We start from the raw sequence: 22283 nt of genomic DNA, 5'->3' as shown, positions 1-22283 counted from the left end.
GAACAGTGTAGTAAAGATTGATCAACAGGCATGAATATAATGTAAGGTTGAGAAATAAAATACTGTAATCAAGAAAGACAAAAATAAGACAGTTACAGAGAATGTGCTGAAGCAGAATTACATTCGACTCCACAGACTGTAAAGTTCAGGGCACTAATTTAGACTCTGGTGGTTTGTTTGAAGCAGACAGATAGCCAGACGCAGAACAAGTACATAATTCTAAAGCAAGGTTTGAAACACCCACAAAATTGTTTCACTGAAGCAAACAACATTTGAAACAGAATGGGAAATAGTTCGCACAAGTATCCAAGGAGCAGCTGTGTGCAAATGAACAAACAGGATGATAAGGAAGTGCTCAGTGCTCAAAAAAGCAACATGGCTCATAATGAATAAAACACCAAGTGTAGTTTTGAAACAACCACAAATGAAGTAGCCAGGCACACTATTGAAGGCATGTTACATCAAAGAAAACTAATATGAAGTTATAGACTCAGATGAGACTGAGAGGAAGGATAGCCAGAGTGAAGAGATGATGCAGTCATCAAAATGGGGAACAGCAGTCACTTGAACAGCAAATCTCCAAGTTTCATGGAACAGCCATTGTACTGGATACAATTTATAAACCTGTTGTGTTTATACCAATATAGTCATAGTGGTTTATTTTAGCCACAAGTATGTCCCTGAAGTTAATTTCAACTACAGTGTTGTAATATTTGCAAAATCATTGTTTATTTTTACCTTCAAGATTTAATCAAAACTTACTCGAGTCTTTCTCAAGATTACCACAAACCACAACTGATTTATTAGTTATAGCCAGAACAAAGAAGCAATACTTAACAAAGACAATAGTCACAGTCTGTTCTTGAAATCCAGAGGTTGCCTTTTGACTGACTGTAGCATGGGCTCTTTCTCTGTTCATTGGGCTTTGAGCTTTATGTGCAGTTTTAGTCTCCTTAGCATAAGAATGAAATGCTTGTCAAAGAGGGTGTGCAGAAAAGTTCATCTGATTGATCCCTAGGTCGGCAAGGCTGTTCTGTAGTTTTATTCACCTTTGATAAAAGGTAAAGTTTCCTCTAAACTACTCTATCTATAACCCTCATCATTTTGTATATCTCAATCATGTCCACTCTAAAGCTCCAACACTTCAGGCAAAACAGACACTGACACTGATGTGTGTTGACTGCCTCTCCAATCTCCTCTCATAACTGGACATTCCAGGCAATATCCTGGTGAATTTCTTCTGCACCTCTCCAGTACTAACATATACTTCCTATAATATAGTGGCTAGAACTGCATGCGGAACTCCAGTTGAGGTTTGTTCAAAAGTTGGGACATAACTACCTTCTGCATTCTGGGTCCTGACTAATGAATCCAGATCCTAATCGGCATATATGATGATGAAGTGCTTTGAGAGGTTGGTCATGGCTAGAATCAACTCCTGCCTACGAAAGGACCTGGATCTACTGCAACTTGCCTATCGCTGCAATAGGTCTACAGCAGATGCGATCTCACTGACTCTCCACTCAGCCTAGGATTACCTGGACAATAGCAAAATCTACCACGTCAGGCTGCTGTTTACTCACTACAGCTCAGCATTCAACATAATCATACCGTCAGTTCTAATCAACAAACTCCAAAACCTGGTTCTCTTTACCTCCCTCTGAAACTAGATCTCTGACTTCCTCACGGGGAGACCACAGTCTCTGTGGATCAGAATATCATCTCCGCATTCCTGACAATCAACCCTGGCATACTGCAAGGATGTGTGTTAGACCACTGCTCTACTCTCTGCACCCAGAATTCTGTAGCTAGGCATAACTCAGACACCATAGAAACATAGAAAACCTACAGCACAATACAGGCCCTTTGGCCCACAAAGTTGTGCCAAATATGTCCCTACCTTAAAAATTACTAGGCTTACCTATAGCCCTCTATTTTTCTAAGCTCCATGTACCTATCCAAGTCTCTTAAAACAGGGGTCCCCAACCTTTTTGCACCACGGACCGGTTTAGTATTGACAATATTCTTGAGGACTGGCCGACCGGGGGCGGGGGGGGGGGGGGTTGGTGTTCAAGTAGGGTTAAACTCACCTTAACATGTCTTTTACAGTTAGGGTTGCCAACTTTCTCACTCCCAAATAAGGGACAAAAGTAGCAGTCAAATCCCGGGACACTTTACTCCAAGAAAGACTACCATGACCGTGAAGCCTTGCGCAGGAACCTATGTGCGCATGCGTGTACGTGCCGATTTTTCCCCCCACAAACTCTTCATCTTCCCGACTATACTGTACATACATTATTTCTACTTTATCATATCATTCCTGCTTTTACTATATGTTAGTGTTATTTATTTTTGGTTTTATGTGTTATTTGGTATGATTTGTTAGGTTATTTTTTGGGGCTGGGAACACTCAAAAATTTTTCCCATATAAATTATTGGCAATTGCTTCTTTGCTTCACACCATTTCGGCACAAAAAGTTTCATAGGAACGCTCTACCTTAGCGGGGGAAATACAGGACAAGAGCGGTCCCGTATGGGACAAACCAATTTAGCCCAATATCCGGGATGTCCCGGCAAATACGGGACAGTTGGCAACCCTATGTTCAAGTTCAACAGTGTGTGACAGGGAAAAAGGAAAGGTGCAGCTGACTCATATCGTTTCCTCACGGCCCAGTAGCACATGCTTTGCGGCCGGGAACCGGTCCGCGACCGGTGGTTGGGGACTACTGTCTTAAAAGACCCTATCGTATCTGCCTCCACTACCATTGCTGGCAGCCCATTCCACACATTCACCACTTCCCGAGTAAAAAACTTATCCCTGACATCTCCTCTGTACTTACTCCCCAGCACCTTAAACCTGTGTCTTCTTCTGGCAACCATTTCAGCCCTGGGAAAAAGCCTCTGACTATCCACACTATCAATGCTTCTCATCATCTTATACACCTCTATCAGGTCATCTCTCATCCTCCGTCACTCCAAGGAGAAAAGCCCAAGTTCACTCAACCTTTTCTCATAAGGCATGCTCCCCAATCCAGGCAACATCCTTGTAAATCTCCTCTGCACCCTTTCTATGGCTTCCACATCCTTCCTGTACTGAGGCGACCAGAACTGAGCACAGTACTCCAAGTGGGGTCTGACCAGGGTCCTATATAGCTGCAACATTACCTGTCGGCTCCTAAATTCAGCTCCACGATTGATGAAGGCCAATACGCCGTAAGCCTTCTTAACCACAGAGTCAACCTGCACAGCAGCTTTGAGCTTCCTTTGGACTCAGACCCCAAGATCCCTCTGATCCTCCACACTGCCAAGAATCTTACCATTAATACTATATTCTGCCATCATATTTGGCCTACCAAAATGAACCACTTCACACTTATCTGGGTTGAACTCCATCTGCCACTTCTCAGCCCAGTTTTGCATCCTATCAATATCCCGGTGTAACCTCTGATAGCCCTCCACACTATCCACAATTCCTCCAACCTTTGTGTCATCAGCAAACTTACCAACCCATCCCTCCACTTCCTCATCCAGGTCATTTATAAAAATCACGAAGAGTAAGGGTCCCAGAACAGATTCCTGAGGCACTCCACTGGTGACTGACCTCCATGCAGAATATGACCCGTCTACAACCACTCTTTGCCTTCTGTGGGCAAGCCAGTTCTGGATCCACAAAGCAATGTCTGCTTAGAACCCATGCCTCCTTACTTTCTCAATAAGCCTTATTAAGTGCCTTGCCGAAATCCATATACACTACATCTACTGCTCTTCCTTCATCCATGTGTTTCGTCACATCCTCAAAAAATTCAATCAGGCTCATAAGGCACAACCTGCCCTTAACAAAGCCATGCTGACTATTCCTCGCCAAATGTTCATAAATCCTGCCTCTCAGGATCTTCTCTATCAACTTACCAACCATATGGTTAACAACACCATATATAAATTTGCTGACAACACAACCATTGGTGGCAGATGGTGACAAGGGGGTGTAAAGGAGTGAGATAGATCAGCTGGTTGAGTGGTATCACAGCAGCAACCTTGTATTCAACCTCGATAAGACCAAGATTGTGGACTTCGGAAGGGGAAGTCATGGGAACACACACCAGTCCTCATCAAGGGATCAGAAGTGGAAAGGGTAAGCAGTTTCAAGTTACTGGGCGTCAATATCTCTGAGGATCTATTCAACATATTGATGCAATTACAAAGAAGGCACGACAGGCTATATTTCATTCAAAGTTTGAGAAGAATTGGCATGTCGCCAAAAACACATACAAATTTTTACAGTTACACCATGGAGAGCATTCTAACTGGTTGCATCACCATCTGGTATGGAGGGGCCACTGCACTGAATTGGAAAAAGCTGCAGAAGGTGTAATTTCAGCCAGCTCTATTGTGGACACTAGCCTCCCAGCATCCTTCAAAAGGTGATGCCTTAGAAAGATGACAGTCACCATTAAGAACCCCTATTACCCAGGGCATGCTCTTTTCTCATTGCTACCATCGAGAAGGAGCAACAGGGTATGAAGACAGGCACTCAACTTTTCAGGAAAAGCTTCTTCATTCATTATTTATTCAGATACAGCGTTCTTCCCCTCCGCCATCAGATTTCAGAATGAACAATGAACCCATGAACACCACCTCACTAATTTTTCCCTCTTGCTTTGAACTGCTTATCATATATTTATGTACAACCCCTCATCATCACCCTTTGTTTCCTATTGCCAAGCTAGATTAGATCAAATTTGCCAATATGCAAATATTATTTTTATGATCCCATTGAAGCTAATCTTAGTAACAATCTTAAAAAGTTCCAAGTAAAGTTATTATCCAACTACATAAATGTCATCATATACAACCCTGAGGTTCATTTCCTTGTGGGCATTCTCAGTAAGTCCAAGAAACATAATAGAATCAATTTGAAAGACCACACCAAATGGACGGAAAAACAACCAACAGGCAAAAGACAAAAATTGAACTCATAGGTTATGGAAACAGTTCAGTGATGGGGCGAGTGAACTTATCATTACTGGTTCAAGAGCCTGATGGTTGAGGATAAATAACTGTTCCTAAACCTGGTGGTGTGGGTCCTGAGACTCCTGCACTTTCTTCCTGATGGCATCAGCAAGAAAAGAGCGTGACCTGTGATGGCGGTCCTTGTTGCTGGATGCTACTTTCCTCCGACAGCGCTCCTTATAGATGTGTTCAATGGTGGGGAGGGCTTTATCAATGATAGCCTGGGCTGTATCCACTACTTTTTGTAAGATTTTCCATTCAAGGACATTGATGTTTCCATACCAGGCCATGACAAGGTCCCACTTGGGAGATTGCTCAAGAAGGTTCAGTCACAGGGCATTCAAGATGAGGTAGTAAATTGGATTAGTCATTGGCTTCATGGGAGAAGCCAGAGAGTGATAGTAGATGGTTGCCTCTCTGACTGAGGCCTGTGACCTGTGGAGTGCCACAGGGCTCAGTCCTGGGTCCGTTGTTGTTTGTCATTTATATCAACGATCTGGATGATAATGTGGTTAACTGGATCAGCAAATTTGCAGATGACACATTGGGCATGTAGTGGACAGTGAGGAATGCTATCATGGCTTGCAGAGGGATCTGGATAAGCTGGGAAAATGGCACATGAAATTTAATGCAGACAAGTGTGAAGTGTTGTACTTCAGTAGTACCAACCAGGGTAGGTCTTACACAGAGAACAGTAGGGTACTGAGGAATGTGGTAGAACATAGGGATCTGGGAATACAGGTTCTTAATTCATTGAAAGTGGTGTCACAGGAAGATAGGTCATAAAAATGCTTTTGGCACATTGGCCTTCATAGATCAAAGTACTGAGCACAGGAGATGGGATGTTATGTTGAAGTTGTATAAGATGTTGGTGACGCCTAGTTTGGAGTATTGTGTGAAGTTTTGATCTCCTACCTGCAGGAAAGATGTAACTAAGATTGAAAGAGTATAGAGAAAATTTATGTTGCTGGGTCTGGAGGACCTGAGTTATAAGGAAAGATTGAATAGGTTAGAACTTTATTCCTTAGAATGTAGAAGATTGAGAGGAGATTTGATAGAGGTATTCAAAGTTATGAGGGGTATAGATAGGGTAAATGCAAGCAGCCTTTTTCCACTGAGGTTGGATGGGATTACAGCTAGAGGTCATGGATTAAGGGTGAAAGGTGAAATGTTTAAGATGAACAGGAGGGGAAACTTCTTCACTCAGACAATTGTGGAAGTGTGGAACGAGCTGCCAGCACAAGTGGTGTATGCAAGCTCGATTTCAACGTTTAAGTGAAGTTTGGATAGGTACGTGGGTGGTAGGGCTGTGGTCCCAGTGCAGGTCAATAGGAGTAGGCAGTTTAAAAGGTTTCAGCATGGACTAGATGGGCCAAAGGGCCTGCTTCTGTGCTGCACTTCTCTATGAATCTATGACTCTATGTACTCTCTACCACACTCTGTAGATGTTTGTCAAAGTTTGAGATATCATGAAGAATCTTTGCAAACTTCTAAGGAAGAAGAAGAATCAAATGTTATGCAGTCAGAGGCAGAAGGGAAAGAACATAAGCAATCCATGGATGCTAGTTTCCAAAACTTTTAAACTATTCAGAATATTGATTCAAACACTGCCCTGAGTTTTTTTACGGGTAGATTCAGTGCTGGATTCCTCCTGCTTCCTACACCCACACACATTCACTCCCCTAGTCAAACCATTCATTTTGAATGTGATTTGTTAATAGTTTAACTCCATGTAGTGTAGAACAAAGACCCAATTTATTTCCTCCTTAAATCAAATCATCACTGTTAAAATACACATTAGAGCAAGTGCACAATTCACTTGTTGTTGTCCTAGAAAACAATTAAGCCATTTGAAAATATGTACTCTGACTGCCTACTGTTATGAACAGAAATACTCCATAGAGTAATACTGCAAAACAGCCTTCTGTGATTCAGGCACAAGTACTTCCAAGTCTCTCTGGACAACAACATGTTGCGGTCTTCCCAGGTTGGAGTTGTTATCTTGTTCTATAAATACTTTTCCAAATGATCTGTCACCCAGGTGACCAACCATAGGCCACTATCCAGTCTCCTTGGCCCAAAGTCAGCCATTCTGATGATTCCCAACAATACTTGACTCTTTTGTCCTCACAAAATAATGAATTCACAAGGTACTGCACTGTAATACAGGATACTACAGCTGTTATTTTATCAGAGCTGCTATTCAAAGATGCAGAAACTAACACGGAACATAAGTTTTCACATTAGGCTGTTGATGGGGAGTTTCTGCTTATAGCCAATGACTTCAACAGAATGTTCGACTTAGAGTGGCATTAAAAAATATACTAATCCATGTAGGGATTGTGTTACATAAATACATTTGGAGAAAACTCTTCCTCCTGGCCAAGACTCAATGCTGTTGAAGTCATATCCTACAGAGGCAAGATTTCAGATAATATTTAGAAATATGATATTTAGATGTAACAAATGTCAAAGGTGAAAACGTCCTTATGCCCTCTCAGGCTTCATTCTTGAATGTTTTAATTGTTGAATTTTAAAATCTAGTTTTCACACTGACTGAGATTAATTATTTTTATCTTGAGCTATTGTTGGAATGGACAGTTTACTTCTTAGATTTGACTGTTCAATTGTTAACTTCTTTGCAGTTTAACAATTAATTATGTTTGTATTTTAAGTAGTTCTTATATGCATACAACAGTTAAATATGCCTCCAGTGGCTATACAAGGTATAATTCTGGTAAACTGGAAGTTTCTTCATTCTGTATTATTTAAATAAGTGCTTTCTCATTGGTTAACTTGGTACTGTAGTATTCAAATGAGTACTTTCTCATTGGTTAATTTTTATCTATAAATTTGAATGATTTTTTTCTCATCTCTGTGGTATACAAATATCTGTTCTTTGCTAGGTGCCATCTTTGTTCCATTGTCTTTCTCTCTTTGCTTAGTAGACCTCTGTCATGTCTGTTCAACTTCCGTTTGTTCTATCAACTCTTAATAAAACGATCAACAAGTCTTGTGTCTCTTTCCTGACTTCTAAAAGAACCTTGGATTAAAAACATCAGAATCCAATGCCATCTTATCCAGAATGTTATTTCAAAACTACATCACTGAGTAAAAACTATTTATTTTTCCCAACCGTTCCTCATTTTTCAAGCCATCATTACCAGATCCTAAAAAGGTTTTACCAAATTTACAGCAGATAAAATCATTTCAAAAACACACAATCAATTGTTTAGCAAATTGAAGTATCACAACTCAGTATAGCTATAGCTCAATTTCTTTTTGCATTGTTTCAGTGCATATTACACAAATCACAACTTATTCACACCCAAATTCATCATGCATCCCTTTCTCTATTGATAAATCATAGTCCAAAATTCCTTTTCTGAAACTTATATGTTGTTTAGTTCTAAATGTGTGAATTAACACAATTTTTAATTATTACCTACACCACAAATATAGACAACATAAAATTAAAAGACCATACTAGTCTGTTTCTACAACTCATTCCGGCATGCTTCTCAACAGGAAGACAAGGGGTCTGCATGCAGTTCTCCTTTAATACCAGTGCAGCAAGCTGACCTTTCTGTTTACCCCTTTTTTCCTTCTTGAGGCTGGCAGATTGTGAGCCTGCAGCTGAGGACTTTGATTTTTTAGCAGCCTTTGGAACTTGCACATCTGTTACAACCTTTACATCCTCATGTTCGGCCTCTTGTACTGCTGCATGGAAATAGTTAGAGAAAACAGAGAGATAAGGAGCAAAAGAAAAAGATACACACAAAGCACAGGGAAGTCATTCAGAGAAAAAGGAACAGTTTTAATAGCTTTTAGATAAAGAGCAAGTACTTCAGACATTACTGCTTGAGATCAGAAGGCATTGAAAGAATATTTTGAAAGAAACACAAATTGTAAATGCTTTGCTGTCTAGAAATTCCTTCAGTTGATAGCATTAAACATGCCGGGCTGTAACAATGCGTTGCATATTGCCCTTGAGAGTAAATTCATGAAAGTAATTGAATGAAATTCTGAGGCAGAACGCAATGCACTCATGCAACTATGGTACACGTTTTGAGCCATAGGATAAAGATGAATTTCTAGGCAGAAACAAGAGAAAATCTGCAGATGCTGGAAATCCAAGCAACACACACAAAATACTGGAGGAACTCAAAAGGCCAGGCAGCATCTAGGAAAAGAGTAGTCGATGTTTCAGGCTAAAACCCTTCGGTAGGATTGGAGGAAAAAGCTGAGGAGTAGATTTAAAAGGTGGGGGGAGGTGAGGAGAGAAACACCAGGTGATAGGTGGGGGAGGGAATGAAGTAACGAGGTAGGAAGTTGATTGGTGAAAGAGACAGAAGGCCACGGTAGAAAGAAATTCTATTCCACAGATGCTGCCTGGCCTGCTGAGTTCCTCCAGCATTTTGTGTGCGTTGCATGAGTTTCTAGGCATCCATTTCTTTTCTAACTATAGGTTAAGCATGTAAATAAAAACACTTTTTATCACAGATACATGTGAGGTGTATCAATACTTCGCCTGCATTCCAAATACTGAACCACATGCAGTATATATTGCCAGTATTAACCTGGTTGGAATTTGCTACTGGTAGGATGAGATATTTTGAACTAATGCTACTCGTCGAACAGATTACCATTAGCAACTCGCATTCAAACAATACTGAGAAGTTTACAAATGGCACCTCAGGAAGTTATAAAAATGCTTACTGAATCCAAAAACTTCTAGATTTAAAAACTTTTCAGGTTTTTGCTCAGTTTCAAAAGAGCTGCAGAAGGAGGGTGAGAAGGGGGAGAGGGAGAAGGATCAGAAGGATCATCCAAAAACTTCTAGATTTAAAAACTTTTCAGGTTTTTGCTCAGTTTCAAAAGAGCTGCAGAAGGAGGGTGAGAAGGGGGAGAGGGAGAAGGATCAGAAGGTAGACATGAGGGTTTTAGGCAGGATGTAATATTTTGGTATCGTACAGCTAAAGGAGGTGGAAGGTGAGGAGAAACATGAATCATTGAGTTTGTGGCATCAGAGGAGGGTACTGAGATAGAAGATGAATTTTAAAATGGAAATTCTACAGGAACTAAAGCTGGTTTAGGGTGACAAGGATAGAGGTGATTGCTAAGTAGGGGGATGCAGGATTTCATATGTGAGCATGAGTTTATGGATGAGGTTCATTTTGTACAGGGTAGGAGGGGCAATTTGACCCCGAAAGAGCGAAAGTGGGCAAATCTAAAGGTGAGAGTGACATGGATGAGCATAAGTAGGGACTAAAATAAAGATGAGATTCTCAAGACAGAGATGTCATTCGAAGGATAAGGTGAAAATATTTTCATGACTGAAAACACACTGGTCCAATCTGAACAATGGCTGAAGAGGAAACGGAGTTAATGATAAGTATGGGAATTGGCAGAGGCTGTAAAAAATGGATTCAGTCTTCATCATGCTTAATTGGATGAAACCGCAGCATGAGGCAAGCAGGAGGTCAAAATGCTTGGTATGCAGGTGTAGTTTGATGCCATCAATGCACCATATTTAGTCGTGATGCTGACAAGTGCCAGCAGGTAGTTGAGGTTAAGGTGGACACTTGAAGTACCCTGGCAGTGTCAATCACAGTGGGAGGAAAAGATAATGTTGGGAACACCCTGGCTGCATTTCAATGGAGAGAAATACAAACTACGGCACTCTCATCACACTGGTCTATGGAGAAGGTGGAATGCTTAAGGAGAAGGAAGGCTTATATCCAAAGTTTCAAGAAAAGGTATAGGTTCAGAGTTTGGGCATGCAGAGCTGGGAAGGTGATTTAACCAGGAGGATAAGGAAAAACAGGTGAAATGGCAACACGATATTTCACCATTAGTACTTTGAAACCTCCAAATCGCTCATGTCTCTTGGTTTGCCTTGCCTGTTTTTTTTTACATTGGATACTAATTGGTACTCCAAAAACAATTGTGCTAAAATAGCAATTTTCAGAAGAAATGTTTTTGCAGGTTCCCTCTCAAATCCTGCATATTACCAAATATAAAAGATACCAGAACAATCTGACAATATTTCAGTAACATTTCAATTTTAAAAATACCTTTCCTGTGATGCACTTGAGAGAAATTCTGGTGCAGTTTTATTTTACTACTGGTAATGGATTTAACACAAATGACTCCACCATCTGTGGAAAAATTCAATTTAAAATAATTGAGAAGAATTTTAAAGTATATATTGAACTATGTCCTAATTTTATTGTGCAGTCACTTTGTAAATTAGAATGCAAAATCATATACAAAACCATGAGCCCTTCAAAGGCAATTAATAGGGACAATGTGGAAACTTGTAATGATAATTAATCCAGATATAGGATGGTTCCTAGGGTGATTTTTTTTTAAAACCTTGATCAGAGAGTCATATAAACCATGTTCGATATGATTTATACAAAAAATTCTGCAATCTTTTATATTGTTATGAAGAGAATTCTTGCCTCCTATCCAAACCCCATGCACTATGAATCTAATTCCTGCTAAATTTTCCTCACAGGTGAGATCTTTAAGATCACCTTCACTGTCTGTTCAACAAACATCCCATGGCCCAGCACGACATATTAGGAATCACAAACCTGACAGATCAATCAAAACACCAACAAATTAAGAATCAGATGAAACTCACGAAGATTTATTTACTTAGGAAATCACAACACAAATGTGCCGATGAATGGTTGTCATTGTGAGGTATTTCCACAATACCAAATACTCTCATTTTGGGAAACTAAGCTTAGAAAAATCTTTTCATGTACTATCCAAAATTCCTTATTTAAAAAATTCTATATTCTGTAAGTTTAGGTACAAGCTGCATCTCATACGTAGCAAGCACACAAATATATAAGAGGATGAATTGGATTGGCTTTATTGCTTACATCCTTCACATACAGGAGGAATAAAAACCTTTATGTTATGTCTCCGTCTAAATGTGCAATGCGCAATTTATAGTAATTTGTAATAAATAGTATGTACAACAGGACAGTCAATATAACATAGAAAGACAATTGTATCAGCGTTAATTAATCAGTCTGATGGCCTGGTGGAAGAAGCTGTCCCGGAGCCTGTTGGTCCTGGCTTATATGCTGTGGTACCGTTTCCTGGATGGTAGCAGCTGGAACAGTTAGTGGTTGGGGTGACCTAACAAGTTTTGAATCATATTCCGAGGATATAAGCTACAGAATTTATGGAAATCCAATTTACCTAATGCTGCTTAAAGTTGAGATCAATTGCATTATACATCCTTCAAATCACTGTACACCCTTCATGTCTGACTCTAATGTGCGACTCTCACAAAATAAAGCTCTGTATCACTGAAAACTCCCAGAATTCCAGTATATATTCAATTGACTCCTCTCCTCCCCTCAAATAAAAACAGTAACTCAGGCCTGTGAGAAGCTGCATTTTGCCAGCTCAGAACACTAATATCAACACGTTTTCTTGCAAGGCCAGTAAGTGCAACATTTGAGATTTGAACTTTGAGCTGGGTGTAAATTTGTTACTGGTTATTACAGAGGAGTTCATCATATATTGACATTTTCTGGTATCTACAGAACTTAATACTGTATGGAAGTCATTTGGGCTTAGCAAATTCATGGCCATTTGCTATTAAATAGTGAAAATCGAGCTGTGATATATCCAAGACACTAGCTGGAATTTCTATCTGTATAATCAGCCTTTCTTTTTACATCATTGGTCCTGCTGTCAGCTTAGCACTGGCTTGCTGATCTGCTCACAGGACTTTGTTAGTCTGACCATACAGTGGACTCACCTCATTGTGAAAGTGCTGCAATGCCAACAGACAAATTGTCCTGCAAATTTAAAAGTGGTGAGTTAGAGAAATTGGCTTAGGGATTTCAAACTCCAAATGGTAAGTTCAGTTGTTGCCCCAAGTCTGGTTTATTGCCTCTGCATATGTTTGGCACATGGGTGACAGGCAAACATGGCTGCAAAGTGAAATGTCCTTTCATTCTTCATTCGCCTTAAAATGAGAGTGGAATGTTAAAAAATTTGATACCGAATGCACATTTGCAGTTCTAGGAATGTTATCTTTGATCTGTATGATTCAGTGATGCTCATCCCAAAACACATCATGTTAGCTCAATTTTTGATGTCTTAAGACACATGTTTGGGAAAAGTGATCTAGATACCAATATGGATGTAGTCCACCTACTCTCTGGACTCTGGGAAGATGAGCCTTTGGTAAGTTTGCCTGCTGAGTTGCTGCTGTTGGTTTTGGGTAAAAGTGAATATTTCAATGAATACATTGAATTATGTATTTGTGTATTAATTTATATGCAAACACTCCCAAGTGCAAGGCTGGAAATGACTGTATTTGAAACATAAAAGCTAAGGACTAGGTTTACTTTGACAGTCCCTGACAATATCATGTTGGTGACATTTGTTGACGGTAGATTTTCCTGAAGGATTACTATACTCTTGGCTTAGCAATTGCTATATTTCTGTTTCTATAATAGACAATAGGTGCAGGAGACTGGTTATGTAACAGAATAAATAGATGGAAAACTTACCGTAGACCCCCATTTCCCATCATTCTGGTTCTTATTTTCACGATTCATTAGTCTTGAAACGCAAAGATAAATTATAGAATGTAAATTTATAATATAGGTTAAAGGGCTTGAGGAAGATCACATCTGAGTGACATTTCAGGTTGGTGTAGCCTTGGGAAAGGAGAGGTCTCCCATAGTTTCTGTTCCACTCAAGTTAAATAAACCCAATGAATGAACAGCACAGTGGTATACATGATACTTAGATCAAGAAGCAGTCAGCAGCTGCAAAGATTCACTAATCGATCGGTTTACAGAGAGCCAGAAGATGTTTCGTTTGAGGTAAACTCAGTAATATGCAAGATCAAAGTGGTCAGGCACTTGCATGAAGAAAGCTCATTCCAAAATACATTTCTTCTGTAAAGAAGCTCAATGATGAAGTTCACGAAACAATAAGATCTTTGTACTAGATCACTTCAGTCGCACCTGAAACCTTGGGCCTTATGCACCACTGAATTTCCTTGGGGTTGGGCATGTGAAGGGTACCAATCAATGACAAGCAGTCAGGAACAGGGTCAGGGAACAGGCCAGCTGTTTGGGATGTAGGCTTATGGAGGCACTAGTGGGAGTCAGAATGGATCAGCAGATCAGCAACTTGGAAGGAGAAGAAAATGTTCAGATGAAAGGTAGTGGATGGGACTGAGGCACAGATAGTAAATTACTGAAGTGAAGTTTCCAGCACCAGTCTCAAACCTGGTCAGGAAAATCCCCTTTAAATCACATTGTAACAGATATGAAAGGTGCTTTATCATAAGCAAGCCAATCAATAATCAGTGGTATGAAGTGCCATCCAGGCAAGCATTGTACATTGTCAAACATCATTGCACAAGAGCAGGCTCATCTGTGCCTTATCATAAACACAAGAGATTCTGCAAACCAGCTAACTTTCCCCTCACCTGGTGTCAACTATTACCTGCTAGTGTGTCCTCCTACCCCCCCCCCCCCCACCAACCTTCTTATTCTAGCTTCGGCCCCTTTCTTTCCAGTTCTAATGAAGGGTCTTAGCCCGCAATGTTGACTGTTTACTTCTCTCCATTGATACTGCCTGACTTGCCAAGTTCCTTGAGCATGTTCTGTGCATTGGTACACCAGAGAAGATCATTATTTGACTTACTAATTTTTCAATAATGTTTTACTTTTCTTGTAGATTTCTGTATTGTATAAAAAGTGTGAAGTCATGCAATTCAATATCAAGGAAATACCCAAGCTAGCAACTTAATTGAACCTTGCAAATAAGCATTCAGTCTTAAAAAGACCATCAGAAAAATTAAAGAATTTGGACAAGGATAATAAGATGTTCCCGACATCATCGGCTGCCTGCAAATAAATGCTGCCTCAGCAATTTTTGGATGTTAATATTTAGAAATCTAGAACATGGACTAAATCTAGAATAGGATAAAACCTATTGTACTACAAATTTATTATTGTGCATGAAAATATCAGCATACTTCTGTTAAATAACGTTGATGGTAGGTGCCTACTCCATATCATCCAGCCAATTAATATTCGCTCCATGCCCATGCTCCTTAAAATGCTAATAGAAATTGTCCACTGTTATTCATTTAGAAGAGGTTATTCTTAACAATTTAAACATGAATTCCAAGCTCCCACCCAAGGTTCAGATACAGCTTTAGCCTAAGCAATCCAGCTGGGTTCTTTAACCAGGATGTTTCCTACATTTCGGCAGAGAAAACAAATCTATTAGTGCTGGTGCCTGCAGCTTTTAAGCTTCTCAAAATAAGAACATCTCATATCACTGTACAGTGTCTCATAAACCCAATCTGTTATCTGCCAGCTACTCGTCAGACAGGTGAATACCCCAAGGATTCTTTGTTTTTAAGTGAAGTTGGGGTGAGTTTTGGTTAACTTCAGGGACGTTTATGTTCTGACATGCTGAATTTCAGCATAAAGCAAATGCAGAGCAGATTTTAATCTACATAGGCATTGAATTTGGGGTACAATTTGAAAACAGCTTGACCGTTCATGAACTTCTGAGATTAAGTAGCCTTCTCTTGAATTTGACTATATTTCTGTTTCTTCATTTTGATAACTAAAGAGTAAATTTTGGAATAGCTACCTCAAATTTTAAAAAAATGTAATCAGATTAAACATTACTTAAATTAATAAGGTAATAATGTTAGACAATTCAAACAATCTAGAGCAATTCATCCATCAATATTTCACTTAAGGTATAAAACTAAAATCAATTAAACATTTGATAAAATAGGGAATGACCAATTCAGATTTTTTTGAACATTCCAGTTACATTTTACTGTACATTGTTCCTGGCTGCACAAGAGGTAACTCCATCTTAAGTAAGTAGACTTCAGGAAGAAAATACAAAACCTGTAAACTAATGGTAAAGTGGCAAGTGATTTAGTAAACATGCTTATAGAAATCAGAACTCAACCACATGATTACAAGCCTGTTCTATAATAAATGTTATGATGTAAATCATTATAATAGGCAGCCTTCAGATTTTATTGTATATAGCCTTGGTGAACCAAGTGCTGTTTTGCATGAGGTGGATATGGGTGGCTTGAATCATGGGTAGTGAAGGATCAGGGACTTTGCTAGAGTAGATGAGGAAAAGTCAGTGATGTATTTGGATTTAAGATAGCTTCAGATAAGGTCCCACACAGTGGCTTGGTGAATGGAGGTTAGCTCATGGCGATTGGGAATAATCATCAAATGTGGATTAGCAGTTAAGAGAAAAAGTGAGAGTCATAGTCTCAAAATAAAGAGCATTCAGGACATGCACAACAGGCCCACATTTTATAATTAAATCATCTGTTGAGATGTGATACGAATAAAGTACAAGTCCAACACAGCTCAGCGTACTCCACTCCAAGTATTATGATTACAAGATCTCCAGTGAAAGACAATTTTGAATTCAGCCTCGGCAGACACTCTCACAGAGAGTCACAGAAGGTAGCTAAGCACCAGCTAAGACATTGACTAATAGGACTCCTTAGAAGTTGTTGATCAAGGGAAGGTGGTGTAGCCACTCGGTGTCTAATCAAGCAAAAAAGCTTTCCTTTTGTTCAGGGAGAATAGGTAATGCAGGCAGAAGGCAGAGTGCCCAGCCTCTATATGAGAGGCCAAGTGAAAGAAAATGAAGGAAAATTCTTGGTGTTTGAAAAATAAATCCATTGACTTCCATCAGAAGGTCTAGGTTTGCTCATCACTTTCAGAAAGCAAACTTGAGGAAGGTTGAGGAAGCCTGGGAATTTACCATTTACCATTTGATGTAGGTGTGCTTGTGATTGTTTTTTTTCCCTCTCTCGTAGTCCCTCCATTGAAAACAAAAGACCTCGACAAGCAAGGGAGACTGGCAATGGAGCAAGGATTTCTTCTAATATTTTGGCCCTTCCTGGCATAAATTAGATTTCAATCTAAGACTGGATTTATATTTTAGATTCACATCTATAAGTACTGGAACAACTTAATGTCCTTTTCAAAATGCTTCTAAGAGATGTAGATATGAATTATCATTCTTTTGTTTTTGGAATTACATTTCACAGTAACAATACAGGAGAAAATGCATCAATATATTCTTATCAAATATGTGTAATCATCATGAGCCTAATCTGTGATCTCTATTTAGCGGCTGTTTATTGTCTAATTCATCAAGGAACTGTTTTTGTTATTGCTAGTATGCCGAGAATGGTTGGATTACTTCTTTATCACGATTCATGAATCATCCGTTGGAATGATTGCGTTCATGAAATATTGATGTAAAAAGCAAATTGCAGTTCTGCAAGGACTAAGAACAACATGATTTATGGTATTCCTTCAGAAAAACTGCTGTTCAAGGTACTGAGAAAATTAGCAACATAAGCCACTTGTACGTAAGAACAGTGCACCTGATTCTGCACAGGCATTCACACCCAAAGAATTCCTGTTATAAAATGAGGCCTGTTAGTTGCTGAGATACGAGGATCGCCCAAGGAAAGGGATATGTTGCTGGGATCAAGGATGTACCATGGAAATACATCTCATGAACTGCTTATGTCAACTTTGTTCATTAGTTAAATTTACATAACTTTAAATTTTACCTAAGGACTTTTCTAATCAGAATGATGAGCTAACAATTTGTAATCAGCTAAATTAATAACAATTATATTATAGCTGAAGTAGAAATCTAAACTGGACTAATGATGAAAGGCCCATAAATGTACATGTAAGGTTAAATGTGACTTGACATAAATTTAAGCCAAGAATCTTTAACACCACAAAAATTAAATTCTTATTGAAACCACATATCCTTACAATAGAACTTATCTGGCCAGAAAACACAAAATGTTGCAATCTCAGATCAACTAACTCATATTTTTACAATGAAAATGGATTTTGTTATATCTGTAAAACATACTTACTGCTACCTGGACAGGTCAAAATTTCCACTCCTTATCTCCCAGCTAATAATAGCCCTAAGGTAACCCTACAGAAAGAAATGACAAGCAACAAACCCTAATGTCTGCCTCCTATTAACCCACCAAATAACTCAGTCAGACAGGTGGTCTATTCTTTAAGAGCCATCTCCAGTTCTTTTCCTCTCTCCAGGGCAGCAACTATCAATCCAACAGGTTGGCAGCCAATGCACATAAATGCCAGGGAAGAAACAATTACATCCTGTCAACAAAGCAAACTGACAGTCTCCATTATTCATTGCTTCTAATTATCAAAATAATATATTTATAACATTGAAAACAATATCCCTGTGTAATTTCACAGTGACATTTTGGTGACTGTTTTGAACTAGCCTTTTTTGCTACAAAAAATGACATTCAAACCCATTGATTAAATTACTGTCTTGTAAACCTTGGATATCTACTACTGTCTGTTTATATTGATTTTGACATTCTTTCGCTAACCTGCTGTGCATTCTATTTGTATTCAACAAAAATGCCCACATTCAATATTTCATTCTAAACAATATAGAGCTGAGCATTGAAATTTTTTCACTGCCATCCAAGACAGATGTTATCTAATTTATGGCTTATAATTTTCTTATGGCTTTCCTTCTGCTGGTTGAGATCCCTTGGAGACTCTTGTACTTTGATACACATATGTAACCATGGAAATGGGTAGCATTGGAAAGTTATTAGACGATGTAGGGCAGAAATCCCTCTACAGCTTTAGCCTAAAGAGAAGAATCCCAGGCCCAGGACTAATTTTCTGCCTGCCGTGAACTAACTTACTTTTTTTCTGCAAGGAATATATTCCTGATTAATTCCAGAGGCTGGGCATCCAGAAGTCAATAAAGTTCATCTAACATTCATACACAGGTAGTGCTTAGTACAATGCTATACAGTACCAGTGACTCAGGTTCAACTCTTTCCACTGTCTGTAAGGAGATTGAAAATTCTCCCAGTGACTGCAGGGGTTTCCTTCCGGTGCCCCGGTTTCCTTTCACAGTCCAAAGACGTACAAGTTTGATTGGGTAATTGGTCATTGTAAACTGTCCCGTGATTAGGCTAGGGTTGAATCAGGAATGCTGGGTGGCGTGGCTCAAAGGACCAGAAGGACCTATTCTGCCCTGTATCTCAATTAATAAGTAAAATAAAATTATGCCCAGCTTCTGTATGATAGATAATTAGGTTAATGAACTGAGGAATTAAGTTCCTGAGCACCACATTGGAGCAAGAATATCAAGATCACAAGACAAAGGAGTAGAAGTAGGCCATTCAGCCCATCTAGTCTGCTCCACCTCTCCACCATGAGCTAAACTATTCTCCCATCTAGTTCCAATTTCCTGTTTTTTCCCCATATCCCTTGATACCCTGACTAATTAGATACCTATAAATCTCCTCCTTAAACACCCTCAATGATCGGAGCTCCACAGCTGTATGTGGCAATGAATTCCATAAATCTACGACCCTCTGGCTAAAAAAAAAAATCTTCTCATCTCTGTTTTAACTGGGTACCCTCTAATTCTAAGACTATAGCCCCTTGTCCTGGACTCACCCACCAAGGGAAACAGCCTTTCCACATCTACTCTGTCCAACCCTTTCAACATTCGAAATGTTTCTATGAGATCCCCTCTCATTCTTCCATACTCTAATGAATACAGTCCAAGAGCTAACAAACGCTCCTCATACGTTAGCCCCTGCATTCCAGGAATCATCCTCATAAATCTTCTCTGAACTCTCTCCAACATCAGTACATCCCTTCTAAGATAGGCGGCCCAAAACTGCACACAGTATTCCAGATGAGGTCTAACCAGTGCCCCATAGAGCCTCATCAACACCCCCTTACTCTTATACACTATTCCTCTTGAAATGAGTGCCAACATAGCATTCGCTTTCCTTACTGCTGATCCAACCTGGTGGTTAACATTTAGGGTATCCTGCACGAGGACCCCCAAATCCCTTTGCACTTCTGATTTTTGAATTTTCTCCCCATCAAAATAATAATCTGCCCAATTATTTCTTCTTCCAAAATGTACAACCATACATTTCTCAACATTGTATCTCATCTGCCATTTCTTTGCCCACTCTCCTAAACTGACCAAGTCTCTCTGCAACCTTTCCATTTCTTCAACACTTCCTGCTCCTCCACCTATCTTGGTGTCATCCGCAAACTTAGCCACAAAACCATTTAATCCACAATCTAAATCATCGATACACATTGTAAAAAGAAGCGGCCCCAATACCGACCCCTGCGGAACACCACTAGTAACCGGCAACCAATCAGAACAGGATCCCTTTATTCCCACCCTTTGCTTTTTGCCCATCAGCCAATGCTCCACCCATTCCAATATCTTTCCTGTAATTCCATGGGCTCTCATCTTATTAAGCAGTCTCTTATGCAGCACCTTATTGAAGGCCTTTTGAAAATCCAATTAGACAACATCCACAGCCTCTCCCTTGTCAATCTTATTTGAGATTACCTCAAAAAATTCCAATAGGTTGGTGAGGCAGGATCTTCCCTTCATGAAACTATGCTGGCTTGGGCCTATCTTGTCATGCACCTCGAGGTATTTCATAACCTCGTCCTTGAGGATCAACTCCAATAACTTTCCAACTACCAATGTCAGACTAATAGGTCTGTAATTTTCTTTTTGCTGCCTCCCTCCTTTCTTAAACAGTGGAACTACATTTGTGCCCTTCCAGTCCTCCGGAACCATGCCAGAGTCTATTGATTCCTGGAAGATCATTTCCAATGCCTCCACAATCTCCAAAGCCACCTCCTTCAGAACCCATGGGTGCACCTCATCTGGTCCGGGAGACTTATCTATCCTTAGTCCATTTAGCTTCTCAAGCACTTTCTCTCTAGTAATCTTGACTGTACCTAATTCTATTCCCTGAGACCTCTGGCTATCAGGTATGTTGCTAATGTCTTCCACTGTGAAGACCGATGCAAAATACTCATTCAGTTCCTCCGCCATCTCTTTGTTATCCATTATAATTTCTCCAGCATCATTTTCAATCGTTCCTATATCTACCTGTGTCACCCTCTTACTCTTCATATATTTAAAAACTCTTAGTATCCTTTTTAATGTTAATTGCCAACTTCCTTTCATAATTCATCTTTTCTTTCCTAATGACTTTGTTAGTTTCCTTCTGTAAGTTTTTCAGTCATCCAGTCCTCAGTTTTCCCACTAATTTTTGCTTCCTTGTACACCGTCTCTTTTGCTTTTATTTTAGCCTTAACCTCTATTGTTAGCCACATTTGTGCCATTTTTCCATTCATGATTTTCTTTTTTCTTGGAATATATTTTTCCTGCGCTTCCGTTTTTATTTACAATGTATATCGATGATTTAGATTATGGATTAAATAGTGTTGTGGCTAAGTTTGCAGATGACACCAAGATAGGTGGAGGAGCAGGAAGTGTTTATGGTGAACCAAAAGAAGCTGATAATGTTGTCATTGGAGCAGAGAAGTTAGATGTGTGATTTCATAGCGATCGAAGGCTTTACATATTCTGTTTACACTAATGGGAGGATCGGTAAACAGAAATTACTGATTTAAAGTAGGTGGCCATAAAAAAATGATGGAATCCAACAGTACTTTGTAGGATGGTGGAAGCAGATTCAAATGCAAACAAAGCCAGCACTTGAAAGGGAAAAGAAAATGCAATTCTATAGTGAAAGGGTGGGCAAATGATAGTAATGAGATAGTTCTATTAATGAAATGGCGTAGACATGATGTAGCAAAGGCACTCAATGTATGCTGCACAATTATATAACTGCATTGAATCATCTCTTGTAACACAGGAGAAAGGCTTTCAACTCATTAATTCATGCAGAATTTGAACTGAAATCTAATATCTGAATCATCACACCTTACTGTACATCATTACTGCCATTTAAAGGAAATTTATTACAGCTGCTAAGTTTATTTGTCTGTGATCTACTTAGAGTCAAACTTTCACCCCTAATTCACAGTGCTATTTGAACGAGAAACAATTTTAAACAGATTACCACGTTAAAACTTGAAGAAAATCACTTTTAAAAAGGAAAGTGAATCTGCATGATTGCTTGGGAATTTCAGTTTACAGGAATTTAAAAGAAGTAATCTAATTGTTGGATAATAGTTGATTGGCTAATTAACTAATTATCATCAGCTAATAAAAAGAGATTTGGGTTAAACAGAGCAACCAAAATTCTACTAGTTTTAAGATGGTGATGGGAAAATAATAGGGCAGGTTTGGGCTCTAAATTTGAGTAGGGCAAATTT

General features: G+C 39.3%; 1 protein-coding gene across 2 annotated transcripts in view; it reads right to left on the bottom strand.

Annotated features, from left to right (window-relative positions):
• Positions 1–22283, bottom strand: part of tub (TUB bipartite transcription factor) — a 233152-nt gene that overhangs the window by 46436 nt on the left and 164433 nt on the right. Inside the window, exon 4 of one of the 2 annotated variants that reach the window (XM_072272540.1) lies at positions 8593–8730. The exons of the other annotated variant lie outside the window; for it this stretch is intronic. Coding sequence (XP_072128641.1) covers positions 8593–8730 — 138 coding nt within the window. The remainder of the gene's footprint in view (positions 1–8592; positions 8731–22283) is intronic. 2 annotated transcript variants of the gene reach the window in all.

Source organism: Mobula birostris, chromosome 11 (assembly GCF_030028105.1).
Source record: "Mobula birostris isolate sMobBir1 chromosome 11, sMobBir1.hap1, whole genome shotgun sequence".
Taxonomy (NCBI): Eukaryota; Metazoa; Chordata; class Chondrichthyes; order Myliobatiformes; family Myliobatidae; genus Mobula; species Mobula birostris.
This window is presented reverse-complemented; position numbering and strand designations above follow the sequence as displayed.